Source organism: Mirounga angustirostris, unplaced genomic scaffold (assembly GCF_029215605.1).
Source record: "Mirounga angustirostris isolate CCGP_5_RB_7025 unplaced genomic scaffold, mMirAng1.0.hap1 SCAF_7, whole genome shotgun sequence".
NCBI lineage: Eukaryota > Metazoa > Chordata > Mammalia > Carnivora > Phocidae > Mirounga > Mirounga angustirostris.
This window is the reverse complement of record NW_026991715.1, coordinates 54079655-54094788: the sequence shown is the minus strand read 5'-3', so window position 1 is coordinate 54094788 and position 15134 is coordinate 54079655. Positions and strand designations below refer to the sequence as shown.

The window sequence follows — 15134 nt, the reverse complement described above, 5'->3', positions numbered from 1 at the left end:
TGCTTTTAATGGAGCCTAAAGTCTGAAACAATTTCTCTTTTATTGTTCTCACTGTGAAAATTAAGGAGTCTACTAAAGGTTTTAATAAACACTATCACACACACACACACCCCACAGCAATCAAAGAAAAACAGTGCACAAAAGTTTGTGTGGCAAACTCCCAATTAACGATGAAAACTCCTTGGAGCCAAGGTGCTGTACTCCCAATAGGCTGCTATTTTTAAAATATTTCTCTTTGAAAACAACAGCATGATTAATTCCACCATTCTTACTTAAATTACTTATGACATAGAAACAATGATACAGTATGAGCAATTATTAAAAACACTTTATTATGTATAATTTGTACATGCTGCAATTTGTGTCATTTGGGGTCATCTTCCAGGTTGTGATGTCATCTACCAAGATTAACTAAATCTAATTTTCATCCGGCCACACCACATACAAAAATACAATTTTCAAAGCAGAAGTTCCCCTTCTTTACACAAAGAGTGTGTCAGATGAATAAGAAAAGAATACTTTGCACATGTATCAACACCATACAAGGCATTATCCTTCACACAGTAACATCTAATGTGTTCTTTTATTTGGGAACAGCAGGAAAAGAGCCCCTTAACCCTCAGAGGGAAATGCAAACTTTGTTGCTAAAGACGAACTCCAGAGATGAAGGTGTGGTCCTCTGGGGGAAGTAGAGGCAGTGGGGATTTATGGAGGCGGGTGGATGCCTCACAAGCACTTCAAAAGGAAAGAATTGCAGGTGGTTCCTCGGGGACAGTCGCACAGCTTCCCAATCCTCGCTCCTTTTCGCACTGCGCACCGCTCCCCAGCGTGGCACTGAAAACAACACAATGTGTGGTCTTCCCACAAAAGCAAACCCAGGCTCCCAACAGGCACATCTCCCCCATCAACACAATGTCTGCCTCTTAGGAGAGATAGATGGAACCTATCACTATCACCGGAGGTCTAAGTATGGTCAGACCTGAAACACAGCCTTAAAATTTCAGTGAGAACATAAAAAGAAAAAAACTTAAATTATTGAGCTCCTCCTACTTTATTCCACCTTTTATTTTGGGGGGAGGGGGTACATTTTCTAGCTCCCTTTGTTGTTTATCAAAAAGAAAATAATCAACCAGACATTTTTCTAAGAAATAAACAATAGACCTGTATTTTCTCACAGCCTCTGCTCCCTGCTTTCAGACTCCTCATCCCAAGGAAGAGGGGTGTGTGTGTGTGTGTGTGTGTGTGTGTGAGAGAGAGAGAGAGAGAACACGAGTGTGTGCATGTGTAATTCCCCAAGGAAAGTGACAAGCGGAGAATCAAGAATTTTGACCTTAAAACATAGATCAGAAAAACTGGCAGTGCTCCAGATGGCAAGAAAATTAGAGGAATAAGAACTGCGTAGATTTAAGGGCTCTTCCAATTCAGAGAATTTTTCATGAGAGGAAAAAGCTCATCTTCAAGAAATGCTCCTTTCCACACAGACCCAAGAGCTGGTTCCTGGCACCAGCTCTTGGATCCTCCGAAATGGCCATTCTACTCTTTGCCCTTAGAAACCAAGGGGTATGATTTGGCGGTGGAAAATAAAAGAGCCCACAAAATTCTGCAAACCTATTACCTGATTTAACTGCGTCCTAGGGAGGTCAATGTATAAGACTCAAGGTGGTATATTTCCTCTCAGAAAAACATGGGGAGAGGGTGATCCCAGAGCCTTACCATGGGGACTTGGCCATACTTCTTCTCATAGATCGGAATACTTTTAGTCTTGAGCTTCTTCAGGACTTCCTGTAGCGCTTCGATCTGCAACACATCGCCCCGGAGCCCGAAGTTGCTGCATTGGCTGCGAGCCCAACCCAGGTGCTCACTCCCAGCCCTAGTTACAAAGAGCCCGGGAACCACACGCATTCCACCCTGGGACTCCAAGGACAGAAAGGGACGTTCGAGGGGTATTAACTTAACGAGCACTGTCTCACATACTGACCGCAAGTCCCTTAGACGCTGAGGCTCCTGTTGCTCCGAGGGCCCGGGACAGGAGATTCACTCTACAAACTGCCTGAAGCAGTGTGCTCCAGACGATTTACAGATGTAAGCCTGGGCTTTACGCTCATCTCCCTGCACCCCGACTCAGGCAGTGGGGGTGGGGAAGGAGGGAAAGAAGATGGACGAATACAAAGGAAAGGACCGGGCGGCAGCCAAGGGGGATCCGGGAGATACCCACCAGCTCCTTCTCATGAGAGGTATCCTCCACGGCAGAGTAGATGTCCAGGGCTCGGGGCTGGAGCTCAGCGTCCTCCTGGGCCCCGGCGCCCAGCAGAGGTAGCAGCAAAAGCAGGGCGGCACCCAACAGGGCCAGCGGCCGAAGACGGGGGCTCTCCATGGTGCTGAAACTCGGAGCTGCTGTGGCACGCCACGCTCCCGCCTTTTATAGAGAGTCAGAGCCCGAGTGCAGGCAAGAGGGAGGGGGCGACGAAGGAAGTGCGTGGGGAGGAGGGTCCAGGTCAACCGTCTGTAGGCAGCGCTCCGCCACTGCTTGACATCAGTGCCCGCTGGACACCAGGCGCCCGCGAACGAAGCTCTGTGCACAGAGCTAGAGCAGCAGAGAACAGGGACCTTGCTCCCCAAGTGCTGTCAGCCCCGCGGCAAGTGACGCTCCCCTAGGGGCCAGAGCTGAAACGGAGGGGCGACAGCTGAGGGATGGAGGAGGAGGAGGGGGCTAGGAAATGGAAAATGCCTTCCAGCCAAGGCTCAGGCAGCAGAGTCCCTCCCCATTCCCTAGTAGCCGCAGCAGCAGCAAAGCAATCCACCTCACCAGCCCTGCCTTGCCTCTCACCCCAGCCCCACATGTGGCAGCAAGTAGGGGTGTTGCCTCCAGGCAGGCATGTTTGCTGAGCATTTTACTAGGCACTCTGCGGGGTAGGGGAGGCCAATATAGTAAACATAACAAAGAGAAATCATGGCCTTCCCCAGGATGAGCTCTTCATGGAATCTATGTGGTAATGAGAAAAGAAGGCAAACAGACTAACTCCAATTCAGAGGCAGTGTGGGGAGCAGAGAGAGCCCCATTCTGATTCCAGTCCTGGCTCCACCACTTACAAGCTGTGTGACTTTGGACAAAATAAATAACCTATCTGAGTATCTCTGTCTCTCTTTTGTAAAATTGGTATTTAAAAATGCACCTCACAAGTTATCAAAAGGAGGGAATGAGATTTAGTATGTAAAACTTCTGGCCCAGAGCACAATAAGCATTAAGCCTCCCTGCCTCTCTTTTTTGAACTGTGAGGCTGCCTAGGTAAGTGGCTGTGTGTAGTACCCCAGTTTTTCTTTAGGGCAAATTCACCATCCTCGGGATCCCCATTACCCACCACCCACTCCTGATATCCAAGAAGCCTGTCTAGAAAGAAAGCAAAGGGAGTGAAAAATCCAAGTCCCTGATTATAGAAATATCTCCAGAGATCAAAAGTCACTAATTAGCCAGGTCCTCAGTGACTGGGACAGACTGGTTTTTAAAAGGTCCTTCAGGGGTCCTTACCGCCTGAATGCAAACCAAAGTTCCTGTAGGTGAGGTGTTGGTTTTCCCTACTTAGACCTAGAGGCTTATCTTAATTGCCTGCCCACCTGGCTTCTTTCACCACACCTTTCTTTCAACCCCTTCTAGCCCCACTCACTTTTCTCCATCCCCATTACTACCACCCAGTTCTGGACAATTGCCCCAACCTACATTTTGCCTACCTCCAACTCCATCCCATCTTCTCTTGCCTTCCTCTAATCCATAACTCACGACAACCAGCCAGAGCATTTTTACCCTTAAAATACACTGATGGCTTCCCATCTTCCTAAGCACTAAATCTAAATTCTTCATCCTGACTTACAAAGTACTACATGAGGGCGCCTGGGTGGCTCAGTTGGTTGAGTGACTGCCTTCGGCTCAGGTCATGATCCTGGAGTCCCGGGATCGAGTCCCACATCGGGCTCCCTGCTCAGCGGGGGGTCTGCTTCTCCCTCTGACCCTCTTCCCTCTCTTGCTGTCTCTCATTCTCTCTCTCTCAAATAAATAAAATCTTTTAAAAAAAAAAAAAGTACTACATGATCTGTACCTCCTTCCACTTTCGAGTCCTACCATTCTGCCCCAGGCCCCTCCACTCCAGCCTCAGCAGCCCTCTTTTTGGTCCTCTAACAGATCAAGCTCATTCCCATTTTGAGGCTTTTGCTTCTTAGCTTACCTGGAAAGGTCACCCTGCATTTCTAAATAGTTGACTGCTCCTTATCATTTAAATCTCAGTTCAAATATCCTTGACCACCCAATCTAGAGTATCCACCAATTTATTATCCCACAGATTTATTGCTTGGCAGGTGATATGGGTCACTGGAATAGTTAATACATAATATGTGTCTGCTTATTTCATTTATCAAGTATTTAATTGTTACTCAAATGCACCCTGGAAAGCAATTCAAGAAGTAATCTCTCTCCTGATGAGTAGCACACAAATTAGCAGCATCAAAATATTTTTCCTTAAGATCAATCTAACTTGAAAATTAATCTAATACCTCCCTCAGGTCTGCCTTTTACACATACCTTTAGATTCTATACAACAAAACTTTAGTGGCAGCACATTTTACTTTTTAAAACTTACGGAGACATATTGGCACTCATTGTAAAATTGATCTCCAGCAATAAAAGCATTCTAAACTCCAGAAGGAAAATAGCCCTAAATAAGGTTTTAGTTCATGCTTCCACAAAGATGGGGATATTCCCAATGCAATAATTTCTCTCATACTGTGTTCTACCCAGACACAAATAATAACTTTCCTTTTGTGCTACTTCTATTGAAAAATACTCAAAGGTTCAAATCCTACTGATGTAAGATTGGTGCTCATCTTCATGTAAGCAGGATATTACATTTAGTTGACAGGTTTGGAAAGGGACCCTTAGACAATCCTGTGAAGCAAACCAGGGGTATCTTGGTCATTTAGATATCACAATGCTATTTTCATCTCTGAACAGAATTATTTGATAACCTGTCTTTAGGAAGCATGTGGTACAGTAAGACATAGGCCATTTTCCTCTTGAGACAACTTTTGTAAGTGTGAGATGTCCTACAGTTCTTACATCATGCACTGTGAGGAGAATTTATATATTCTTGCTAATTTACAATGACTCCATTAGAAAAGAAAAAAGTCCACCTTTGATGCCCCCAAGCAAGTAAAGAAAAATTTGTAATTGGATTTAGTTACTATTTCTCATCTCAGATATAGAAAAAGGAAGCAGATCATCTCACAGAATAGAAGCAGTGACCAGTTTGTATCCACGGAGATTTACTGCAGACAAACCTCTCAACCACTCTCCCTAAGATAAACTAAGATTCTAGTACTTTTCTCTCCCTCCCTTCTTCAAATTTTGAGTCATTCCTTTTCCTGTATGGACCAAAATAACACTTGGTCTTTTGGATTGTCATATTGTTCAAATACCAAACTACTTTGTTATCTATTAACCGCCTTTCCATCCTTCTGCCCACCAAGTCTTGTTCAACAGTAAAACTTCCTCAGTTTTGGCCAGGAAAACAAAAGCAAAAATAAACAATTGGGACTGTATCGAAATAAAAAGCTTCTGCACAGCAAAGGAAACAATCAACAAAACTAAAAGACAACCTACGGAATGTGAGAAGATATTTGCAAATGATATGTTTGATAAAGGGTTAGGATCCAAAATATAAAAAGAAGTGATACAACTCAACACCCAAAAAACAAATAACTCAATTTAAAAATATGAAGACATGAACAGGTATTTCTCCAAAGAAGAAATACAGAAGGCCAACAGATACATGAAAAGATGTTCAACATCACTCATCACCAGGGAAGTGCAAATCAAAACCACAATGAGATATCACCTCATACCTGTCAGAATAGCTAAAATCAAAAACACAGGAAACAACAAGTATGGGGCAAGGATGTGGAGAAAAAGGAACCCTCTTGCACTGTTGGTAGGAATGCAAACTGGTACAGCCACTGTGGAAAACAGTATGGAGGCTCCTCAAAAAGTTAAAAATACTTTCCTTTTATCAATATGGCGGCAGCCAAAAGTAGACTTAGGCTTCAGAAGAGGCTTGCTTCCAGTGTCCTCCGCTGTGGCAAAAAGAAGGTCTGTTTGGACCCCAGTGAAATCACCAATGCCAACTCCCATCAGTAGATCCAGAAACTGATCAAGGATGGGCTGATCATCCAGAAGACTGTGACTATTCATTCCCAGGCTCAAGTACCAGAAAATCACCTTGGCCTGCCACAAGGGTAGGCATATGGGCATCGGTAAGAGAAAAGGTACTGCCAAGACTCAAATGCCTGAGAAGATGACCTGGATGAGGAGGATGAGAATTCTGTGTGGCTGCTCAGTTAATACCTCGAATCTAAGAAGATTTACCGCCCCATGTATCACAGCCTGTACCCGAAAGTGAAGGGTAACCTGTTGAAAAACAAGTGTATTTTCATCAAACACATCCACGAACTGAGGCAGACAAGGCGCACAAGAAGCTTCTGGCCCACAGATCTAAGACCAAGGAAGCATACAAGCACCGTGAAGAGCTGCTCCAGGCCAAGGAGGAGGAAATCATCAAGACTCTATCCAAGGGCGCCTGGGTGGCTCAGTTGGTTAAGCGACTGCCTTCAGCTCAGGTCATGATCCCAGGGTCCTGGGATCGAGTCCCGCATCGGGCTCCCTGCTCTGCGGGGAGCCTGCTTCTCCCTCTCCCACTCCCCCTGCTTGTGTTCCCTCTCTCGCTGTGTCTCTTTCTGTCAAATAAATAAATAAAATCTTTATTAAAAAAAAAAAAGACTCTATCCAAGGAGGAAGAGACCACTCTTTTGTCTGTACACAGTGGCCTCAGCAATTACACAGATCAGTTACTCAATAAAGCAAACCTTTATCTGCCTCAAAAAAATTAAAAATAGGGCACCTGGGTGGCTCAGTCAGTTAAGTGTCTGCCTTCAGCTCAGGTCATGATCGCGGGGTCCTGGGATCAAGTCCTGTATCGGGCTCCCTGCTCCTTGGGGAGCCTGCTTCTCCCTCTGCCTCTACCTCTCTCTCTCTCTCTCATGAATAAATAAAATCTTTAAAAAAATAAAAATGGGGCACCTGGGTGGCTCAGTCATTAAGCGTCTGCCTTCAGCTCAGGTCATGATCCCAGGGTCCTGGGATCAAGCCCTGCATCAGGCTCCCTGTTCAGCAGGAAGCCTGCTTCTCCCTCTCCCACTCCCCCTGCTTATGTTCCTACTCTCACTCTCTCTCTGTGTCAAATAAATAAATAAAATCTTAAAAATTAATTAATTAATTTAAAAAATGGAATTACCATATGATCCAGTAATTTAACTACTGGGTATTTACAGAAAGAAAACAAAAACACTAATTTGAAAAGCTATATGTGCCCCTGTTTATTGCAGCATTATTTACAATCGCCGAAATATGGAAGGAGCCCAAGTGTCTATTCCTAGATGAATGGATAAAGAAGATGTGACACACACACACACATAGTAGAATATCACTCAGCCATAAAAAAGAATGAAATCTTGCCATTTGCAACAACATGCCTGGATCTGGAGAGTATAAAGCTAAGTGAAATAGGTCAGTCAGAGAAAGTCAAATACCTTATGATTTCACTTATATGTGGAATTTAAGAAACAAAACAAGCAAGCAAAAGAAAAAAGAGACAAAAAGAAAAAACAAGCAAAAGAAAAAAGAGACAGACTCTTAACTATAGAGAACAAAATGACAGTTACCAGAGGGGAGGTGCTTGGGTGGGGTGCCTAAAATAGGTGAAGGGGATTGAAAGTACACTTACCATGATAAGCACTGAGTAATGTATGGAACTGTTGAATCACTACATTACACACATGAAACTAATATAATGCTGTATATTAACCATACTGGAATTAAACTTTTTAAAAAACTTCCTCAGTTCCATTGACTTCTTATTTTAAAGTGTTTCTCTTTACTTGTGTTCACTGCACTTTCCTCCAGGTTAAACATAGCTTTATTTTCTTTGGTACACATTAATAATCTCTTAGTGGCACACTTTTCATTTCTACATTCCACCTGCCCTGTCTCCAGAAGAGAAATGATTGACATTCATCTTCTATTTACTGACTTTCAATCCATAGTCTTTCAAAGGAACTGATGCTCCTTCTGTTCTAACCAAACATCTTTATCACTATTTGGAAGAAAATAATCTGCAAATAAAGGACACTTGGGGTTGATGCTCAACTGGGAGGTGCTGGATATGTAGGAAAGACTATGTGCTTTACAGACAGCCCTTGAAGGAACAAAGCAGAGAAATTAGACAAAGCTTTCCACTAATTTTTTAAAGATTTTGATTTAAAAACTTTCAATTTCAGGGTGCCTGGGTGGGTCAGCCGGCTAAGCACCTAACTCTTGATCTCAGCCCAGGTCTTGATCTTGGGGTTGTGAGTTCAAACCTCATGTTGGGGGGCGCCTGGGTGGCTCAGTCGTTAAGCATCTGCCTTCGGCTCAGGTCATGATCCCAGGGTCCTAGGATCGAGCCCCGCATCGGGCTCCCTGCTCGGTGGGAAGCCTGCTTCTCCCTCTCCCCTCCCCCTGTTTGTGTTCCCTCTCTCGCTGTGTCTCTCTCTGTCAAATAAATAAATAAAATCTTTAAAAAAAAAAAAAAAGCAAACCTCATGTTGGGCTCCATGCTGGGTTGGAGCTTACTTAAAACAACAACAAAAAACAACTTTCAATTTCAAGGCTTTCAATTTTTTAAAAATCTCAATGTTCAATATGTTCACAGCACTGCTAAGTACTATGAGGACTGTGGAGATAAAAAAAGACACAGTTCTTGCCCTTGATTTTTGAGTCTGATCATACCCATAAATACCTAGAATATAACATCTCAGTGAGGTAATCGTCCTAATAGAGGTAGGGAAGCCCCAAGAAGTCAGAAATTAATTCCCACTAGTGAGAGGAAACTTCATGAAAAAATGGTATTTGAGCCTCTGGGTCTTAGAGGGTGGGAAGAATTTCAACAGTAAACATCCCACTCTGGATGTATGCTAAGTCATGGAGACAAGGACATCTGGGGAAACTGAGTGGCCTGGGATGCTGGAGGGTACGGTACATAGACCATGTAAAAGGTGGGATAACAAGACTGGAAGAGGGAGTAGTAGAGCATAAAAGGGAAATTCAGAGCAGCAACAGATCATTCCAAATTTGGCTCCAATGAGCAAGAAGTAGAAGCATAGGTGAACCCAAAGGATTCCATCTTTAAAGTAGTAATGCTAAAAGCAAGCTTTTTTATCTAAAGGTGTAGCCTAATAAAAGTAGCCCATGTCAGATATAGGGAAGTATCAGTAATGAAAATATACTTGCCCCAGGACAAAGAAATCTTTGTCTTGTTTCTTTCGCACAGCACACCTGGAGTGCAGCAGAAGGAATGGCACACCTAGCTCACACTTCCTATGCCACAGGTGTCCCATCTCCTCTAACTTTTCTGGATCCAGAGCTCCTAAGCTTGTAGGAAGTGTAGAATTAGTACTGAAACAGCAGACCAGGATGCCCTAAGAGATGAACTATATGACTTAACAGAGAAAAACTTGAATCCTTCAATGACTGCTCATTGCCTACAATTTCAAGTTAACTTCTCCGCATGGTGTCAAAGTTTCTGTTTGATCTTGGCCCGTATTTCCAATCTCCTTTTCCTCCACTCTCAACCAGTTCTAGCAGATAGCTTCTATTTTATTTAGCAGATACACCATACTTATTTCTCACTTTTGCACTGAATAAGAGGAATAGACTAGGTTAAAACAGATTTCTCACTCATCTTACATGTGTATCAGGGTTAATGAAGTACTGTGTTCATCGTGGTCACTCAGGGACGAAGAATGACAGAATAATCACCAGGCCTGACATTGCTCGTTGTGTTCTGGGAAGAGCTCTAGAAAGTCTTGAACAAGCTATTAAAAGCTTTGGCCCAGGAGTCATATTTCACTGGTTTCCAACTCAGCCTGAAGAACTAGTCAAATGGCTCAACCAAAGTAAAAAGGAGTGTAGTGTTACCATGCCTAGAATGCACTGAATACCACGTGCACTCTGCATGTTCATACCTCTGCCTTTGTCCATGCCCTTCTCTATGCCTGGAACATCCTCCCATGCCTTGAACATCTAAAAAGCTCATGTTTCAAGACCTATCTTATCTGACACCTTCTTCATCCACTGGTCATCATACCACCAGGTTTACCTTGCCTTTGTTTCCATAAACCTTTATACATGTATTCATTAAAACACCCAACATGCATTATATTATATTATCATATGTCTATCTCACTAGCTAGACAAAGAAACCCTCGATGGCAAAGAATACATCTAATCACCTTGGTACTCCCAGTATTTAGCATGGTACCTGATACACAGATGAGGAAGAGAAAGTTAGGTGCTATGAAATGAAAGATAATACTCAGACACTAATTCGGTGACCATGCAATCATTTACACAATTTATTACAGAAGACGTTTATTGAGCAATTTAAAAGCACTGCCAATTTACTATCCGAAAGCACCATTATTATCCTCTCATCAGGGAAAAAGTATGCCAGAGAGGGATAAATTTTTTTCACAGGTAGTCAATTTCAGAAGTAGGATTTCTGGGGTACAGACTCTGGCCTCTCTCAACATTTCCTCCAACAATAAGGGCATTTCAGTTGCAAAAAGGAAAATTTACACCAAGTACAAAACATGTTCTGTCACTAGGAAGAAGGGTATTGTCTCCATAACCTTGTCGTGGACTTCTTCAGTCGTTTTCCCACATACTCCCTATGGAGCAATATGGAAAAAAACTGGGATAAGATCAAATCCTAAAGAATCTTGGGAAGTATAAAACCTCTTTCTGATCAGCAGTCTCCGGACATGGACAGGACTCCTATGCTGGGTAGGGTTTGGCTTTGATGGCATCTAAGGTCACTTTTACAGTAATGATTCTGGGACTCTTCTATGCCTCCTTGAGAACTCATTGAAGTGAAATCTATTTCTTTTGACATAAACTATAACCTCAGGAGAAAAAGAATACCATCTGGCATGATCCAAAGAGGCAGGGCCTAAGGGCAAAAGTATATTTTATAGGAAAATGGATCCTGAACATGTCCCTCCTTTATTCTTTAGGTAACCTGCAGCCCTGATATCTCTCTACTGTGCATCAGCAGAAGTTTAATCTGGTTCTGTTTTTACAAAAGATCCATCATGTTGGCCTGGCTTACCAGCTAAGTCAGGCCCAACTTTTCCTGCTCTGCAAGCTAGATGTATTGACATTCAGATCTGTGTACTTCCCATTAAACTGCCTCTATAAATCCAGCCTGGTAAGGCCTCTGAGATGGATGGGTCAGCAATCATTCCTTAAGCTCCCCTAATATTTTGGAAAGCCATAGGGACTATGGTTATTACTCAGGAAGGTGAGATTAGAGTGCAACTTTGAGAAGAGTGAAGCCCAGAGAATGGCAGGTTTGCCCAAGGTCATGTGTCAAGCTTTCCTCTCCTATTAATGGACTACAGAAAAACAGGTGTTTGGAAACCCAGTTTAACTTTATGAATGGGAGTATAGACAAGTGAAGCTCTTATATTTCTATACAGAAGAAGCTTAAAGATCTTAGGGAAGGCAATCTCATCAGAAGAGGGGTACAGAGTGGGGGATGTCTTAAAGCTGCATTTACCATAGAGAGTTCACTGATTTATGGGGATCTTAGAGAGAAAACAATGGAGATTATGGGAATACTTTTTAAAAATCCTCAGTTTTCCTCAGGGCCTAACACTCCCTTCATTTTCTACCCTTCTCTGGGAAACACGGCTCTTCAATCATACTCTGCTCTCAGACAGGTTCCAGGGCCTCTGTTCACCTGAGGCTGTGATGTACATCATGGCAGTTTGGGTCTCCTCCACCCCTGAACCACTGTCCGATGGTCTATGTTATAATGTGTTACTGTTCACAAGCATCTGGTGGCCCTCCCTGGAGGAGGATTATACTTTGGACTCCCACAAAAGTGTATGCTTTTCAACTTCTGTGTGGCCCTGTGACTCACTTTGACCAATGAAATACAAGCAAAAGTAGGAGGCACTGTTTTCATGGTGAAGCTTTAAAAACCAGTTCATACTTTGCCCTGCTTTCTTTTTCCCTCTTCCATGCTGATTGGCAATGTTCCAGATAGAGGCAGCTCTGTGAGCCTGTGTTATGGAAAGTTCTGGAGGGAAGAAAATGTTGAGCAGAGCTACAACCAGCCTTCATGGACATACTATGTGAGTGAGGAATAAACTTTGTGGATTTAAGCCACTGCGCCTTTGGGGTCATTTGTCACTGCAGCGTAATTTAGCTTTATCAGGCCAACTCAGATATATAGATTACCATACCCACCAACCCATCTCATAGATAGTACTAGTTATCTATGCTGCATAACACATTACCCCAACATTTAGTGGCTGAAGACAACATGTCTTTATCATCTCACCATTTCTGTGGGTCAAGAATCCAGGCATGGCTTAGCTAGATCATCTCTTTCAGCATCAGCACAAGACTATAATCAGAAGGTGTGATCATAAGGTGTAAGATGACTGGGGCTGCAGTCAACACAAGGTCCAACTGAAGCAGGATCCACCTCCAAGATAACTCAGTGGGTATTGGCAAGGTGTCAGAGAAGTAACCTCTCATCACTTTTGCCATATTCTATTCACTGGATCCTGCCCACACTAAAGGGCAAGCAATGACATAAGGCATGAATATCAGGAGGCAGGGATTAATGGGAATGTATTAGAAACTGTATCACAATGATTGCCAAAAAAAAGTAAAATTAAATGAACAAGCATTGAGCAAGAACCTAAGCTTGAGTGGTGAGACAAGAAAGAGAACTGTGGAATTTTATCACTGCGGCTCTGAAGCCCAGGAATGTTAACCATCTTGCCTAGGATATGTGGTTAGCAGTAAAGCCAGAATGAAAATTCAGATCAGCGCTCTTTCTACTAGACAGTCGTAAGTGAAAAATTAAATAGCAATACAAGACAAATTGCATTCAACTGAAACAGAAGCTAGGCCATCAGTTGCTAACTGAATTGTCACATAAATCATCCAGATAATGAGTGAATTAAAAGTGCAGAAAGACAAGCTCTTTAGGCTAGGGGCAATCAAAGGTAGGTCATAATATGAGCTAGACTTTGAAGGGTAGAATTGTTTGAGCAGAAAAGAAGGGAAAAGTGTTCTTGGCAAGTAAATGGCCAAGCTGGGAGTTCTTCAGGGGAACCCTTGGGCATCACACAGAAATGCTGACATCTCTACTTTTTCTGTCTTCAGTCTTAACTCATCAGGTGACAGGTATTTTTCCAAACAGACTATCTCTGGAACATTGTGCGTCAGAGGTGAGGCCACATAGAGAGAACCTTCAATTTACTCTTAGGTAAGTGGTACCCAACCCAACCTCAGGAAAAAGGATCAGAATCAACTAGAAATTTTTGCTTGGGAAACTATGTATGCTTATACCCCCCCAAAACCTGAGGCACCAGAATGTCTGTGGAGGGGGGCAGGGGAGCTCAGGTAGCTTGAAAAAGTCATCCCAAGTGATTCTGATATAACCCCCTGGTTAGAGAGTACAGCTGCGGGGCTTTTTGCATCATCTGGTGAGGTCTCAGGGTGTACACTTTGCCCTACAAAGAACTGCAAGGCCAGGTCTTTTCAGGATGCCAATACCCTCCCTCATAAAACATGAACAGCTCGATAGCTGAACCAGGATGGATTGATGTCCCCTCAATTAAGGGCTTTCCAAGAGTGCTTGATGTACAAGGATAAGCCCCCAAAACAGTAACCTTAATAGTAATTTAACTTTGGTGAAAGATTCATTTTTACCCACCTTGGATAGATATTATATTTCCCATTCTATAGGTGATAAAACTGATAATTTAAATAACTGGATCCAGGTCTGCAGGCCAGTGGGAAGGAAGTTGGGCCAAATTGTTTACTTTATCAAGTTTATCATTGTTTGAGAAAAGGAGGTGTGAAAAGAGGGAGCAAAATAGAAAACAGAACAAAATCTAAAAAATTTTTCAAGTATCATAAAAAGATATGATGTCAAAATCCCTATGGTTCCCTGACAAACCATGTCCATTTTTATTGGAAACTGCAAAAATGTCAGGCTGAGTCTCCAAGTGCAAGCTTTGACCTTCCCAATGTGAATGGAACTCTGTTTCATGAGGCAGACCATCAACTTTGCACTGAGGTCCTCCTGTATGCCCCGCCAAAGCTCTCCCAGGAAATCGAAGAGGCCTGTAAGGGTGCTTTGGCTAATGGAAGAACAAAGATCTCACCCTGTGCAGACACAAACCTACCATGCTTCACTGACAAGAAGAGACCCTGACAAGGCATAGCTATTAGCATTTATAATGCATCTTGCCCAGATGCAAATGTCATTTTCTGCCATTTGCACTGCTGACCAGGGTCGCCCCGGACGAAGGCATTGCTGATGGACACAGCCTTTACCCCGTGCCCTGCAGGGGGTTTGGAATGGACTGTAACTGTAGCTTTGCCCATGGCAGCCGTCAGATACCCACAGAGACCAATCTCTCCCAGTGCTTGCTAATGAAATTTCTCCTCGGGAGATGAAAAAGTCTTCAAATGAACCTGTCAAGTTTGTTTTATTTTTTTTTTTTATCATTATATTTTCTTTCTAGAGCAAGGGTGTACAAAAAAGAGCAAGTAGCCTCCAGATGCCATCACCTGTTTCGCAGGAATCTTAAAATTTGCCGTATGATAATCTAGAGGTCCAAGCATTTCAAGGGGAAACTTTGAAGTAATGCTTTGTTCCTTTCTTGTCTATTCTTTCTCCAGGATTCTGCAAAAACACATCTTAGCTCCAGAGGTGTGGACATAGAAGTCCTAAAAGCCCAGTTACATGGGAGTAAATAAGGGTAAGTGAAGGGCTGCCCAAAAGGGGCTAGGAGACTGGTGGAAACCAATTTTGCATTCAAGACTTCATAGCCCATTTCTCTGACAGAGACCCAAGGTTCTAGTGTTATTTACGTGGAAACCCTAAATGAAGTTTCTTAACTGGGCTGCACATTAGAACCACTTTGGGAACTTTTCAAACAATACCCAGCATCAGCGATTCTGATTC

General features: G+C 43.1%; 1 protein-coding gene and 1 pseudogene across 1 annotated transcript; one reads left to right on the top strand and one right to left on the bottom strand.

Moving 5' to 3' along the window:
* Positions 1–726: 726 nt before the first annotated feature.
* On the bottom strand, positions 727–2374 carry CARTPT (CART prepropeptide). The gene is made up of 3 exons (XM_045886874.1): positions 2216–2374; positions 1714–1797; positions 727–834 (listed from the first exon to the last, which is right to left on the bottom strand). Exons 1-3 carry the CDS (start codon positions 2372–2374, stop codon positions 727–729), a joined length of 351 nt encoding a protein of 116 aa, XP_045742830.1.
* Positions 2375–6058: 3684 nt separating this feature from the next.
* Positions 6059–14926, top strand: LOC123854531 (large ribosomal subunit protein eL19-like; annotated as a pseudogene).
* Positions 14927–15134: the final 208 nt, after the last annotated feature.

What these genes read in the sequence shown, in the direction of transcription:
- CARTPT (XM_045886874.1), bottom strand. Translation starts at nt 2,374, where the DNA reads ATGGAGAGCCCCCGTCTTCGGCCGCTGGCCCTGTTGGGTGCCGCCCTG. An exon ending in CCTCTCATGAGAAGGAGCTG is followed by an intron (nt 1,798 to 2,215) that starts GTGGGTATCTCC and finishes GATGTGTTGCAG; the next exon opens with ATCGAAGCGCTACAGGAAGT. An exon ending in AGTATGGCCAAGTCCCCATG is followed by an intron (nt 835 to 1,713) that starts GTAAGGCTCTGG and finishes TGTTGTTTTCAG; the next exon opens with TGCCACGCTGGGGAGCGGTG.